The sequence below is a fragment of the Gavia stellata genome, chromosome 1 (genome assembly GCF_030936135.1).
Source record: "Gavia stellata isolate bGavSte3 chromosome 1, bGavSte3.hap2, whole genome shotgun sequence".
Taxonomy (NCBI): domain Eukaryota; kingdom Metazoa; phylum Chordata; class Aves; order Gaviiformes; family Gaviidae; genus Gavia; species Gavia stellata.
Window position 1 is genome coordinate 115,349,629 of NC_082594.1, and position 15,950 is coordinate 115,365,578.

A 15,950-nucleotide genomic window follows, 5' to 3' on the forward strand; every position below is an offset into this window, starting at 1 on the left:
TTCCAGAGGGCAAGGAAGGCTAAAAACACTGCTTTGCACAGTTAAAGGAACCCTAGCTCCTTCTTTAGTTTATCTGTGTCTCCTTTGGTAGCCACTGTCTTGTAAACTGAAGCTGGGATCTAACACTCTAGTTCTAACTCAACAAAAGCACTTAATCTTGTTTTAAGTCCCACTTGTTGCATACTTACTTTTTTTACTGAATTAAGGTCTGTAATACCGGAAAGCTTGAAATATCCACATTTGGCTTCATATGCTCAACCTTTCAGAAACAATCTCTGTTTTCACCTGAATGTAGTATCTACTAGCTTCATGTTGGGCATGATGTTGTTATAGATGTTAGTGAGATAGTTATCACTAAAATTTTGCTCACTAACAGAAGCTTCTGCATCAAACAGAATGTCACAATGATCAGAATCACATTTTTGGAGTGCATCTTCATTTTTAATCAGTTTAAGCATACAGAATACTTCAGAGAGAAACATCATGTCCCTTACATGGCTATAATGTAACGGGAACAGACTTACTAGGAAGGAAGGGAAGAAGGAAAGAGATAAAGAAAAGTTGCTTGGCAGTGGCATTTGGAAGAGTCGTGTTAATTCCAGCTTAGTTTGGAATGTTGTTATTTGCTTTCAGATCTTGTGTTTATGCTTTCCTAAAAAGAGGACTAAGTTTTAGAGGCCTTTTAAGAGGAAGCATCATTTAATGAACCACTTCAATTAAGTAAGAGTGGATGCCAAGTGATGTAGGCTAATGAGACAATTTAGGGTGAAGGGATTATATTGAAAATCTCATGCCATTAAAACAGAATAAGAACTGAATAGGGAAAAGAAGGGAAAGTTACTTGTTGGAGTGATCAAATAGGAGATGAGCAGAATATTTCTAGAGCAAAAAATGCCATGAGATGTTTCCTAGGCTCATGAATGCTTCCAAGAACTTTTTCCAGACTAATGACTAGAAGGAAATCAATTTTAACCACTGCAGTACAAAGACGCTGTCCTTTTAAGAGCTGTAGAGCAACAAGGGCTTTCTGCTGGGCTTTACAACAAGAATTTAAAGGGCCAAAGCTCTCCTTGCTGAGCAGCACCTTGATTTATGCAGAGTGTCCTGGTACATTCTCTGGGCAGAATGAATGTTCAACAAGAAGTGCAAATGTGGTCCAGTAGACCAGAAATATCCATAGTTTGGCTAGGGGAGGAGACTTGTCTTTTTTTAAAAATAAGCACTGGTATTTTCAGTTCTGAATTAATTTTGTTGTTGTTCTGTGAGTTGTAAACCTCAAGGAGCTGTAAATCATAAGGAAGAAGAGCCCTTCTAACCACAATTAGTTGAATATACCACACACTTTTTTCCCCAGACTTTCTTTCTTACCATAAGTTTTTTAAAAGGCCTTCGGTAATGTAGTAAATTTTGACTCTCCACATATTGCAACCACCACTGCAAGGAGAGGTGTAAAGTAAATGGAGAAATGCCAGCATCATTTTCTGGTTTTTCCTTGAAATTTCTGTTGGTTCTTTTTCAGGTAGCTGGTTGGGATTTTTCTTTAACGAAAGGCCCTGAAGCTCTGAATTGCTGTTCAGAGACAGGCCTGCATTTTTGCAGCAGATAGAGTATAATTTGAAACTATTGACGTATTTTGCAGGACTTTTCTGATTTTTAAAGTTGTCCTGAAGAACTGTTCCAGCACAGCACTTACACTTAATTCCCCAGCGTTAGATTTTTTACAGCTTTCCAGCATGAGGAACAGGCTCAGGCTACTATTAAATTGGGTTTGCCATCTTCAAATAGTGTGAGCACAATCGACATTTAGTAAAATAAACATGGCCCCATTATTTCTTAATGCCTTGCTTAACAACTTTAAGATTAGACCGCGTCTCCTATACTCCCAGTAGGCAGCACTTAAACAGTGAGTAATATTTCTGTCTGCCGTAGTCAAGTAATCCCAAATGTAAGTAATTTACAGGATGGCATTAGGGACTGTTACAAGAGACATATTGTAATATGTCACTGAAAATCAGCCTGCCTCTGCATGTTTGATCAACAGCCAGATGGAGGCTTTTATCACATTTATTTAATCTGAAATATACATAGTAATTACAGCGGACCTCTGATTTTTTCAGTCCTCATTGCTGTCTCAAGAGAAGGTAGGAAATGAATCTGTCAGTTGCAAACTGGTGTGGATGTGACCTCCCTGGTAGAATCTGGATGTATTGCTGACAATAGAGATCATGAGTGCTGCTGGAAATGAATGCATGCTGCCAAGTTAAAAAAAATAGGGCCATAAACGAAAAACTATGTAGCTTTATTTTTTTATGAACACAAAAAGTCTTTAGGAAAGCAAAGACCGACCTTATTCTTAGCAAATCCATTACCGATCAATGGCATTAAGAGCAAACAGTCTCTTACTAATAGCTGGATAGTATTTAACTTTAAGGCATCTGAAAACAACAGTCTTAATCTTCCCAGAGGAGAATTTGGTTAAGATATTGAATTCCATCAAGCATGTCATTATTAAATGGGGAAGATATTGTTGTTTCCATTAGTACAGAGTTGGCATAAAGAATGGATAGCATTTAATTAAACCATAGGCAAAAATTCAACAGTTTAAGGTAGTTTTATTGCTTGGACAGAAACTTCACTAATGGATATTGCCATTGTCTCAAATAATTTACATAAGATTTTATGCCCTAATTAAAAGAGCTATAAAAGATGCCTCACATATTAACAAGGGTTCTGACCTTCCTATCAATAATTTACTCTTCTGTTACGCTGTGCATGACAAAAAACTGTCTCTGCTAAAGTCTCTCACACCTCTGTTTCTGAGATGAGCTGAGTCAGTCAACAGTGTCTTTTGGATCAGTTACGGTAACCACAGGTATGCCTGGCTAATCTTCTAGAGATATATTGACAGACAAAATGTGCTATTAACTGCCAAAGAGGAAATTCTGTTACAATTACTCATACTGAGTAGTCCCACAACAGATTAAATTGCTATTCAGCAAGAATTAGGTGTCAGATTCTGGCTGTAAGTGGCTGGTTTACTGTGGTTTTTTGATGTCATTATAGGCTTATAATTATTCTAATCTGATTTGGTAAGAAAAAATTAGTATAACAAGCATAAAGAATTCATTTGAACAACAGGTTTTCTTCCACCACAGAGTAAGTTTTAATTAGACCTGTTCTTCAATTAAATTAAAGCTGCCCTTCTTGGGTTTAAAACTCTCATGAACGTATTCAGTACAACTTACCTTGTGCAACTGTGAATCTGTTCATGCCTCTCTGATCCTTATACAACCATACATGTTCTTAGCTAACTTTATATCTGTGGCTCTGCTTTCCTCATGAGAAAGCCTTCTCTTCCCTAGCTTCTGCCACTGAGAACAGCTTTGTCTCTATCTCTACATTTCACTGAACCTCTCCATTTGTCTCATACCATTTCTCAACTGAAAGCATGTCTGTCTTGCACTGCTTACTTGAGGTAGTATTATTCAAGCTCTGCAGTGGTACTGATTAGCTGTGAGAAGCAATCTGCGAGGGAGTTTGTATAACAAATAGCCTAAAAACAAAGTGGCAAAAAAGTAACAGGGGAAATAGTTATACTACTTTTTAGTAGGCTTAAGCTACTGGAACTTCCTTAAGGCTAGCAGAATAACTTTCTTAAATGCTTTGAGTGATTAGTCTCTTAGCAATCTCACCATAGTTCATGATGTGTAGTTGTGGTGATCTTGTGTTGCTTTCTCATGGTATCTGAAAGATAAGACAGCCAGAGACTATCTGAGTGCTGGCCCCAGCCCCTGTGATGGCAGGCAGCAATAGATGCCTATGCTCAGAAAACTCTTCTGAGCACATGGTCCACCCTCCCTTCACAGACAAGCATGTTCATATTCTCTCTAGAGAACCAAAGTCTGTAGGAAGTGACCAAAAGCTGCAACTATAAGGTACTACAAGGAAGGGAGCAGAAGAGTACATTGGCATCTCGTCTCTGTGTTAATTAGAGAATGGTTTGTACAGATAATTAACTTCTGATTACAGGAAAAGGAGTTGTGCACGCACACACACACCTACTCCAGCTGGTGCCTGTCCTTTTTTTGATGAAGAAAACAAGAGGAGCAGGGATCTTCCTATATTTATTGATGGAAAGTCATCAGAGGAAAGATGACACTTACGAAATGTGTTTTTTCTCACAAAGTAGCAAAGTAGGAAGTAAGTCATGCATCTTGATTTTCTAGGTAGGGATGGGTTCTTCCTTTTTTTTTTTTTTTTCCTTTTAAGTATCTAATAGGCTGAAGTTTCGAAACTTCAATCTCCTTTCTTTTGCTTTCTGCAATGGAGGCACTGAGCATTCTGGAACTTCACAAGAAGATGAAAATCAAAATGCTGGAAGCAGAGTTAAGGCATCACCTGCCTGTTGCTGCAGCCCACAGTCGACTCATTCAGGGAGAGAAACTTAAAAGGGAAATTCTAGAGTCATCTGTGCCAGTTGTCTCTTTCCCTAGAGCCTCCTGTTTCAGTAGTCAGAAGTTATAGCTGGACAGGCTGCAAATATTTCTTCAAACCCTGAATTGACCTAATTATCCTCTACAAAATATAGGATGAAAGCAAAAATTTGCAGATTTTAGTTCTTTTTTCCTAAGACAAAGTCTGAAACAATTAATGAGTTTATTGACAGACAAAAATATAATATTGTCAATAAGAAAAGTTTTTTATGTGATCTAATTAGAGGAACTGTTCCCTTCAGGAAACTAGAGCTTTTAAAGCAGCATTAAGAAAAAAAAAAGAAAAGAAAAAAATTCTTAAAAAAAAACCTGTGTCAGTGACACAAGGCACAAAATCTGGAACGAGGCTCTAAGGACCCTGAAAAATTTTGTTAAACTTTTTGTCTTGACATTGTAGGTATACAGCGTTCTCATTAGCATTGAAAAAAATACATTTACAAAATAAATAGGTATGGATAATGCTTTTATTTACCTTTGACAAGGCCCACCTACTTACAAATACACATCAGAAGACATTTGGTTTTTTCTCTCCACTGAAAGAAGTCTTCGATTCACGCGAACAACATGAACTCTTCAAAAGGAGCTATAGGTTCAGCTGCTGAAACATTAGTGTGGGACTTTTATCCTTCTGGAATGTGGGCTCTTCTTAATAGGAATGTATATATAATTCAGTACCGTGAAAAAAACCACTTAGAGACAAAATGGGCCAAATGTGCTACTGCAGTAACATGGGAAGAAAAGGCTATCAATTTATTAGAAGGTTTACAAGTAAACTTTTTTCCTGCCTGTCTTCTCTATGGTTGATGATGTTCTACTATTAAAATAGCAGTTTATATACGCTGTATATTAGTATACTGTTTTGTTCTTCTTTGCTTCAGGCACTGAAGGAAAAAGAAGCTTGTCACATATTTTAAGTTCAGAATTGGTTAATAACAAAACACATTTTCAATGAATTTCACAACCAGCCCCTTTGGGCAGCTACTCTTTGCAATTTAAATGAAGGTGCAGAAACTTTCTTTTCCCCCTTAATACTTTCACAAGTTTTACATACATGTATTTTAGTGGTATAGCAGTATATTACAAAATGAGATTAAAAGTACCTGTTTCTGCACTCCAGGCCAGGCAAGGGAAATTGAACTCTGGGGTGCCCAAATTAAGATGCTAAAATGGGTAAATTCTGCTTGCCAGCATTTATCACAGACAGCACTACTGCCGCTTTTCCTAAAGCAAATACTTTGTCAGCTATCACTTCAGTCCTACCTCCTATCCATATTGTGAGTAAATTCCTATTTTAGTCTTTTTTCCTACTGATGTTAGACAAATCATTGAGTTTTTTAGGTTTTTTTTAATTTTTAATTTTTTTCCAAAGCTTACATTTGTGGGACAGTTAAAAATTATATGGACCCTACGGCCAAATCTGTTGAATGATACTAACCTAAACACGTTTTAAAAAACTAGTTTGTTCCATAAGCTGCAGAAAGAAATCTTCCCTGGTTTCCAATGAGATTGTGCCTCATGGTTGACTGCCTTTTTAACTGAATTATACAAATACTGCAGTATGAACTGACCCGTTGTGAGACAAGAAGGAAGAGAAGCAGTAAAAGTGGGTATGGGGGGAAGGGCAAAAAGGTGAGGTGGGAAGGGCTCGGATGTTATAAATGCCACCTTACCACGTAAAAAGCTTCAAGCAGGATCTATGCCATATTAGACACCAAAGTGCTTGCAATGGAGAGAAACCGCTAATGAAAAATTGATTCTTGGGCACAGATTTTGTCTAAAGCTTTTGTCTCTGTTAGGGTTTTTCTGAAGGCATCCTTCCTATAGGTTCTCTGATATCTAATAAGGTCTGAGCTCCTGCATCAACCTGTCCTCTCAAGCTAGTTACAGTAAAATAATATTCTTGAGATCTTTACTGTCTCTTGAAACTCGTAATGGTTCTAACATGGTTCTAAAGCAATTTGGACAGAGTGAAAGAGCATGATCACACAAGCTATCTCTCCTTAGGAAATTAAGCTGAAATGCAGAGAAATTTCAATTGGTAATATTTCTAATTTAACTTACATTCACTGGAGGACTTCATAAAACCCAAAACTACTTGCTTTCCATAGTTTTTGCAGTTTGGTCTCCTCTAGCTAAGGCACTTAAAAGTAGTGCAGGTTTAGATGTCTCATGAGTTGTGGTTCCTTGCTAGATTTCCTCCCGAAATGGTCACTGGCTCCCACCACTCATTTTCACCCTGCCCTCATCTGCAATAATTCAACAGCCCTTCAAATATGACAGAACAATTTATTTAATTTTTGTGCTTTTTAGGTTTCCCCACCCTAAAATGCACATTGCTTTACTGATCTGATTTTGAGCCAGGCCCTTCAAACAATTGCTTTTGCAAAAGTATGAAGGATTGGAAAGCTGTACTGGGGGTGATAACAAGTCCCTGAATGTGGGGAAAGAAGCAGGAGTCACTTGAAGAGATTTTTCTGCCACATAAATTGTAACTTGGAGCCATCCCCCAGGATCCCTTGCTGGAGCGGTCCTACTTTGCCTCAGCAATAGATTATTCATTAAATCAGTAAAAGTGACTGTAGGCTTGTGATTTCAGTACTTCTCTGAGAAATGGGACATCCCTGTTCTTTTTCCAGCCTTAAGGAAGAGTAATTTATGAATAATATATCTGCTTAATATGTCTTCATTTTGTGAACACTGTTTAAGCTCCACAGCAAATTAGGACCTTTACTTCCAATTTTTCTTTTAGTAGAAATGGTCAAGACAAATTATTATTTTGGCTGCCTCAAACATGGGTACATCTCATCTCAGAGTGATTTTTTAAAACTTCAGCACCTGAGCCAAATATACATGTCAATAAAGTTCTGCAATAAAGGGAGCTACTTGAGCATGTATTCCCCAAAATGTGCCATTTCAGCATTGACAAATGTGCTTGTTCTCCCTTTGCTCAGGAAAGGGTTATCTGACTCTTCCCTGCAGCCTGCTCAGTCAAGTCAACTATGCATAAATAAGAAGGAAACTTATGCAGGAAGAAAATGAAATTAGATGAATAATTAACATGTACTTTATGCAAAAGGATGAAAAACTATTCCAAAATTTCTCTGCTTAACTAATGTGTGAATTCATATAAAAATATTCTACACTGAAACTTTGTCAGCAGGTCATAAAAAGCACATATCTACTTATTTAATAGGTCTAAGATTTATCTGATATGTTTCATTTCTTAATGAATGATACATTTTTTTCCTCTTAGTCATTTTAAGAGTGTTATTTTTGTAGGTTTGTGGACAAATAATAATGGGCAAATCCCAGAAGCTGAAAATGGATGCAACTTGACAGCATCAGCAATCAGAATCTTGAAGAGGCTTCCTAAATTTAGGACAAAAACAAATAAAAAAGACTTATGAGCTTTTGTGTCATTATCTTGCTATAAGATTACCTTAGTCTCATCAAAGGATGAAATAAACAGAAAAAGAACTGATCTTTGAAGAAGATCTAGTCTGATTACAAAATTTTAATTTCACTGTTTCAGGCCATGACTACTGTAGCTGCCTGTGCTCATGCAGTAAAAAACAGTCTATATTTAAAACAGGAACAGACTAATCTAATTTTTTTTTTTTTATGGAAACAACTGGATTATAAGTATTTATTGCACAGTTGCATACTTAAGATTTCATTTGTTGGAGTTATGTGTGTGGCAGGGTAGGGTTTACCCGGTAAAGCCCATGACGCTTATAATGGGAATCTAAAAATAAACTGAATACTGTTCTATTTTTTGGAGAGCAAACTGCGGAGTGGTCAGTGCCCAAATACACACTTAGCACTTTCAGGAACTTTAACAGGAGTTGCTAATGCAAATGTCCAGAACGCTTGGATAATTATACATGTTCACTGTATAAATACCTAAAATACAAAATCGCGTAGTTTCCAAACCCCTGTATTTCTATCTTTCGGATACTGTTCAGGCACATTTTGACATAGTAATTATTTATATGATGATAGATAGCCCCAGATCTATAATTCACTCATGGGGCTTAGGTCATTTCATGAAAGGCAAAAGTATAGTGCATTCCTCTGTATGCATAATGTAGAGCATATTTATATTTAATGCTAACATCATTTTTCTATGAGGAGAATATTTCTATGAGGTGCACTTCCTGTTCAGAATATTGTTTATGTTGTACAGATTTTCATTTTGAGATGAAAGAATGCTTGTTTCCCAAGAAATGTTTGCCACTTTTGAGGATCTTTCTTTATTTCCTTCCCTTTCATCCCTTCCTTCCTCTCCTTCCTTTCCTTTTTTCTTTTTAACAAATAAATTGTTCAGTGGTAATATAATGGTAATAGGTCACATACAAGTTTTTTCGTGGACAAACTTGTCTAGCAATACTTATCAATATAGTCTGGCTTTGATACCAAGTTTAAGACATTACAGAAGAAATACAGTACTACCTTTGCATTCCAGTAAATTCCTAAATTAATTTTAAAGTTAAATATTTCAACCTATAGCAGCAGTAGAATCTCATTAATCCACACTAATAGGTGGGAACCTTATATTTATGTTGGCTTTAGGTGACTTCATGTAGTCACATCAGGTATGTCAGAGCAGGAGTGAGTAGCTATATATAGGAAATCACCTGAGGATGAAAACACAGAGGCATATTCATCTCAATGTATTGTGAGGATTTTTGTCTATAATGTTTATTAAAGCTCACAGAGGAGATACGTTGTAAATCTGGGTATTGAGCTAAGGCTGTACACTGCAATCAGCTTTTCCAAAAATGCCTCTAGATAAAGTGCCCTGGATTATACTCTGCATCAGGAAGTATATTATCCCTTAAAATACCTCCTTTCATTCTTTAATTTTACTGCTAGTATACTAGCAGGAGTTAGCTTTCAGTGGGAAAATACATCTCCTGCAGGTCACACACAGCACTTGGGGACGTTGCTGCTCCTTAGTGCCCAAATGGGTGCTGCCTTTTTGCTGCATGGAGGAGGTTTACAGCAATGTTGCAACAGTCACCACAGGAGGAGAAATTTGCTAGATGGCTCAAGCAGGCTGACAATCCTGCAGCAAGCTGTCACCTTCCATTTTCTCAAGCAAGCAGTCACCTCCTCCTTACTGCCCTCAGAAAACAGAGCCTCTGCAAGGTGTGGGAAAGGATGGCTGTGTGCTCCAAGCTCTTGCTTTGGGGAGGCAAGACTTCAGGTGTCTTGCTTTTCTCCGCGAGGCTGCTGGCGTACAGGACTCGGTGTCATTTTTAATCACCGAAATAGAACCCATGTCCCCTTGGACTGATTCTGCATACTCAGTGTAATGCCACCAACAGTAGCACCATGCCAGGATGTTCATGGAGACAGAGGAGGGGGCAGGCACAGCTGACTTTATAAGGTGTTTCTAGTTTTTTTGAGGCTAACACCTACTATTTGCCATCATGTCCACAGAAGTGCTGTGACCAGCTTCCCCAAAATCCTCTTAGCAGCCAGAAGAGAAAGTTGTGGGAGCTCAGAAAGCCAGCAATAGGTGACAAAGCCATGCCTTATGGGTTCAGTGACTGTTAAGAGCAGAACTGTAACTGTAACAGTGGCCATACAACTCTGTGCTCCAGCAAACCTGAAAGTGTAGTTTCAGTATGCCTGACAGTTTACAAAAGGAGGGGAAAACATGATTCTTTTATTTCATCTGTATAATGTTATATTTATGTACACCTGCGTGTATGTAAGATATATCTATGCATCTTACTGTTACACAATGATCCTGGTCAGCAGAATGTAATTATGGTACCGTGGAATCACACCTCATTGGCATTATCAGAAGCCCTTCTATCATCTTTACAGACTTGCCCTCTTTTCTGTGTAAATATTTTTCCTGCCTTTCCCTTTTGCAAAGCAAAGAAGTTGTTTGCAAACTTTGTAGAATATAAACAGTTCCTACAAGGGAAATGACTTTGAAGCAGTGAAAGTAGACTGATTGCAACGTACAGTACATGCTAATAGCATTTTCAGAGAATTACTATTACTTTGTAGCAGAGGCATTTTCATCAAAATAGAAATCTTACCATGATCCTTAGATTGAATTTTTACCTTCTTTTGCATATTTCAGGTGAGTCAACAGTCACAGGTTGCTGGTTCATTGTTCAAAAGCTCCAAAGAATTCCTCACCCCTAAATAGTTCCATTTCCCATGATTGCCTCTTTGCAACTTTTGTGAAGCACCATGCAACAGAACAGGCAAATGACCAGCACAGAAAGCTTGAATCTGGCAGTATTCCTAGCACTCTGCACAGAGTTAGGAAAAAGAACCTGCTAATAAATTGTTATATCTATTACAGCTTGTTCACGTTGGGTGTTAATCAAGTATTCATAGTAAATTCACAAACTGATGCTTGAGACTGAATGATGATATTTGAGGTTGCCTGATACCTTTATCTGACCGAATTCATGCAGACTCAGCCATGTGCAGAGGAACTTGGCATGGCTGCACTTTATCTGCCTTTTTATTTCTGGTGCAATAGGATAGGAATGAGAGGAAGAGAATATATAAGGGTTCCCCACTGAGAATCAGTTCTATAAATTATGTATTATGCAGACACTATTCTGCTGATGCTATCTGATCCCCAATTCTCAGTTCCTTGGTTTTCCTTCTATAAATAGCTATGGCCAGGTTTTCAGTTGTAAAATGATGAGGACAAAACCAGAAACCTTTCCCATTTAATAACCTCTGCCAAAGAAGAGTAAGGTAATATTTTTCATAACTGTTATGTCCTCAGGGCTTTAACAATTTGGGAATACAAGCAGCACTGTGTTGTTGATAAGATACTGGTAGTAAAAGTGGGAATAACCATGCTGAATATTAAAGAGGAAAATGCCCTATTTTCAGGATGATCGGTATAAAACTTGGTATTGTGAATTTTCCTGTCAAGTTTTGTCTGTGTAGGACCACGTTTGCTTTTTGTTTCTCCCTCTAGATCCAAATGCTTTGGCTGGACAGACCGGACCTGACCATGCTCTTATAGGAGGAATAGTGGCTGTAGTTGTCTTTGTAACACTATGTTCTATAATTCTCCTTGGTCGATACCTGGCAAGACATAAAGGTAGGACAGATTTAGTGGAAGTTCAGTCACTTTTGGAAGCATGGCATGATTTCAGCTGGGACTGCAGTTCACTTTCACCTTCCCCCATCTGCTAAATGATTTGGACAAGAAAGCTTAGTTCACAGTCCAGTCGCAAGTGAAGTCCCTGTGAATTCTACCCAGTTTTCCAGTGGACTGGCTACGGCAAAGGACATCTAGTTACATGCCCAAGGGCATCTCATAAGTCAGTGATTTAGAGAGACTAAGAGGTAAGATTGCCCCTTGGTTTTGGCCCTTAGTTCTAGACACTTAATTACATGATCTCATAGTTTTAACTAGTGTATCAATTCAGCAGAATATATATATGTTGATTGAACAAGATTTTTCATTTTAATAAATTGTGCTAATGCTTTAAGTATGTATTTAAAAGATAATATTAGAAGCCAGTGGTGAGTTTTCAGATCAGTGACTCTTTTACCAATAATCCCACTGGAATAAGGGGTTCATTCCTGGGCCAAGCTTTACTTTATTCAGAGATTTCACCTTAAGAATTCTGCTCCCTTCATTTTCGGTCCCCACCGCCATGAGAGATAACAGGCATGGAGTGATGCTGACTTCTGACTAAGCTTCTCTATGATCCTATTTTGACCTAGTTAATGCCAAAATCATTTCTTGATATTTAACCTCTGAATGGCTTGTAGGCCTATTGTTAAAACTCTGTTGATTCCCTACCCACCCCCAGCCCCCGCCCAGAAAAAAGAAAAGTGAAGAGAGGATTAGTGTTGGTATTAACTCATTAAATCTCATTTTAGATAGGATAATCATATGGCTAGCAGACATAAGCTGATAAAAAAATCTTTTTAATTTGATTGGACTGTGAGGGGGAAAACCAAGATTTTTTTAATGAACCAGTGAAAGTGTGTCTCTTTTGTTTTAATTTCCTGAATGAAGAGTTACACATCTTATGCCAACATAAATAATGCTTTTCACAAAGGGAAAGTTGACTATTGTACACAATTCTTTTTATTCATATCCTGAGCATAAAAGTATCTGTGATAGTATAATGTGAGTGCATTCAGTTAACAAAACTACCTCAATTTTGTAATTCTTGAAATGACTATGATACAATTCTGTAAAATTAAAGTATAGATGTGATCAAGAAAAAATAGAAATATAAAAATAATCAGTGGCCATTTAAAAAAAATAAGCATTTATGAATATCTAAGTCTTCAAAATTGGTTTGGTTTTTATGGGTAACTGTTCCATGAAATAACCAAGATTTTGTCACTTATTCTATAATTGCAAAATAGATTGCATATTACTGCAGTTAAATAAAGTAGATTTTTATTAAAGGATTTCCTTAATTTATTGTGGGTATACTTGAATTTGTGTATGTGCGTTATCAGTATTAATGCTATAACTATTTCTTACACAAATTAGAAAGTTGAGTATACCTGTATGATGTATGCTAAAATTGTGTAAAAATATTTGTCCATTCATAAAGCAATTGGAGCGTTGTTTGAAATGTACTTCCTATAATGCAGCATAAAGCTAGAAAAACCCTTAATCTTTCTTTTTTTTTTCTTTTCTGTTGTACTGATCCCTATAGGAACATATTTAACAAATGAAGCAAAAGGAGCTGAAGATGCACCTGATGCGGACACAGCCATTATCAATGCAGAAGGCAGCCAAGTCAATGCAGAGGAGAAAAAAGAGTATTTCATTTAGATGCAGAGCTAGAATCTTGGAGTTTTACTTATCAGGCTGACTGCTGGAGAAAACTGGCTATCATTTCACAGAATTCATTTCTGCCATCTTCTGCTATCTTTATTAACTCGCATACCTGCTATATGTAGCCAGTTTATGCCAACAATCAGCTGTTGACATCATCATTCTATAATTACAATATCATGCGTAAAGCAGGACATTTCTTATTGCCTAAAATTCATATCCACTGCTCTCTTAACATACAGTGCTTGAATATACAGCCTTAACAATGTTAATCATCATCTTAATCCAAGTTTTCTACATTTTTAAATGTTATGCAGCTTTCTTTTTCAGTTCTCTTTTATCATGTCCCTACTACTGTGTTATAGAACAATATTCATAACAAATACTATTAGGTAAGGACCTAATTTACTTACATAAAATGTTAAGTCTAAGATTAGAGGTTTACAAAGAATGTTTTATACATGTCTATCTATAATTCAAAAAACAACTTGTTTTTGAAGCATATGCCCTAGGAAACATAAACTGAAACCTTTTTAGTATAGTTTCTTGTATGCTTGGATTTGGTGGAAAAAAAAATATCAGTCCACTGAATTATTTGTTTTGTTTCACTTTGTTTTGTTATGTTTTAAATGGTACCTTGACAACAGTGCCATGTTTCAGTGGTAAAAACATGCTGAATAGCTATACAGATTCTGCAAAGTTAGATAATAGTGCTTCATTTGAAAAAAATTTGTCCTGCCCTTTTACTGCTTTTTGGGATCGCAAAGGTTAGAGAACTTTCTGAGTAATTTCTGTTTTTATAATTTATTTGCTTCACATGAACTCACCTGCCTACTCAAATTTGAAGTGTTCATGGGGCACAACTGCAAGGCATTTTAGTATCTGTATATAGTGCATATAATAAATTCAATTAAACATTATTTGATACATATTTAACTTTTTTGGCAGTAGCTAAGTCAGTCACAAGTAAGCATTTTCTAATGTCCATTATATCCCTTTAGATATGACTCAAATCAATATTCTGAGTAGATAACATGTATTAGTATTTTCCGTCTGTATGTCCTAGCACTGTTCAGCAGCAAACTTTTCTAGTTCTTGTTAATTTTTTCTTTGTTATACAATGGAAGCACAATGTTATATGGAAAGGTAGTTTTAAGCTAACAACCAGTGCACAGCCTCAGGTTTTAAATTACAACCACATTTGATTACTATCCTTAAAAAATACTGTTGAGTTGCTAAAATTCTCAATTTTTAATTTGGCAGTTCCAGAGCTGCTTCTCTATGTTGGTTTGCCAAAAAAAAGAAAAAAGGAAAAAAAAAAAGAAAAAAATAGAAGTGTTAAAACAAAAGATATATGTTTTGTGTATACAGTATATGGACTAATTCTTTATATTAAATTCCTGTCTATGCATTTTGTGAGGTACAAACTTATGTCACCGTGAATGATAGAGAATTCCTGCCATGCTTTTAGCTCCACAGTGAAAGTCTCTGTTTGGATTATTTCTGAAATTTTTTGTGTAATTGACAGCTGAAAATTCACATGCTCTTAAATATAACAACAAAACACTGTAAGCCCATTGGCTTATGTCCTCTTCCAATGAAATAAAAAGGTTGCTGTAACAGCTCTTGGAAATGTTTCTACACTGGAGAACGCACGTTAGTCTAGCCGGAGCTTGTCTTGCTCTTAAGTTTTGCACCTTTGACAAAAGGGTATTTCTCTCTGATTGCTGTACTTGTGAAGCCTAAAAGCATGATGGTCTGCTGTAAAGGACTTTCTCCTGGGATTTTATTTTTTTGTGGGGAAGGGAGAGTTTGGAATATTACATCATGTAGTATGGTAAAATGGAAGATAAAGGTGCTGTGTCAGATTATTTATCAGAAGAGTATAAACCTTTTAAGGACAATATTAGAGTATTTTAATTGTTTTTGTTGAAACATTTATCTTGTTAATTTCTAAGAAAAAAGGGTGACGTCAATCAAAGCAGCACTTTTTTTCAAAATATACAGACATAAATAATATGATGTGGTTGAGTGTTAACATAATAAATCATATACAGTATGACATTTTAAAGAAATAAGTCTGCATTGATGTGATTGCATGCTTGTTTTTACAGTTCACTCCATACCCATCTGTGGAAAAATGCAATAATATGTTAATATAATATGGTAGTTTGAGAGAACCAGGTAGGTGCTACTAGACACATTGAAAACTAGTATAGGTTTACGAGATATTCATGTCTTTCAAAACATACACATGTAAAAGGCTGGCAAAGGAAGTAATTCAGTTTAATACCAAAAATATGGGTTCTTGTCACAACAGTAAGTTACATTAGCTACAGCACAGTATCACATACAACAAGGTTTTATTTCAGGTCCTGGGGCCCAGTTCAGCTAAGCATTTAAGCACATGCTCAGCTTCAGGCATTGGAGAAGTTCCATCAGACTCTAAGGCACTATTCATATGCTTAAAAATAAGTGCTTCCCTGGATGAGGTCCTTATTTGCTCAAGTGGAATTCCCCAGCAGCGTGGTGTTTACACCTTTTTTCATTCTTCCTAACTCCAGCTTGCTTAAATAGTATGGTTGTTACTTGAACCATTACCCAACCAAGGTCAGGTAGGACCTTCAAAAGCAGGCTTGCCCTTGGGGTAACTA

The 15,950-nt window shown here is 36.7% G+C and overlaps 1 protein-coding gene across 1 annotated transcript in view; it reads left to right on the forward strand.

The window, feature by feature from the left end:
- CADM2 (cell adhesion molecule 2) overlaps window positions 1–13,293 on the forward strand; it is a gene marked incomplete at its 5' end in the record, with an annotated part of 228,658 nt that extends 215,365 nt beyond the window's left edge. The window contains 2 exons of the mRNA XM_059820833.1: window positions 11,461–11,586; window positions 13,175–13,293. Of these exons, the coding sequence (XP_059676816.1) occupies window positions 11,461–11,586; window positions 13,175–13,293 (245 nt within the window). The remainder of the gene's footprint in view (window positions 1–11,460; window positions 11,587–13,174) is intronic.
- Between the last annotated feature and the right edge of the window lie 2,657 nt (window positions 13,294–15,950).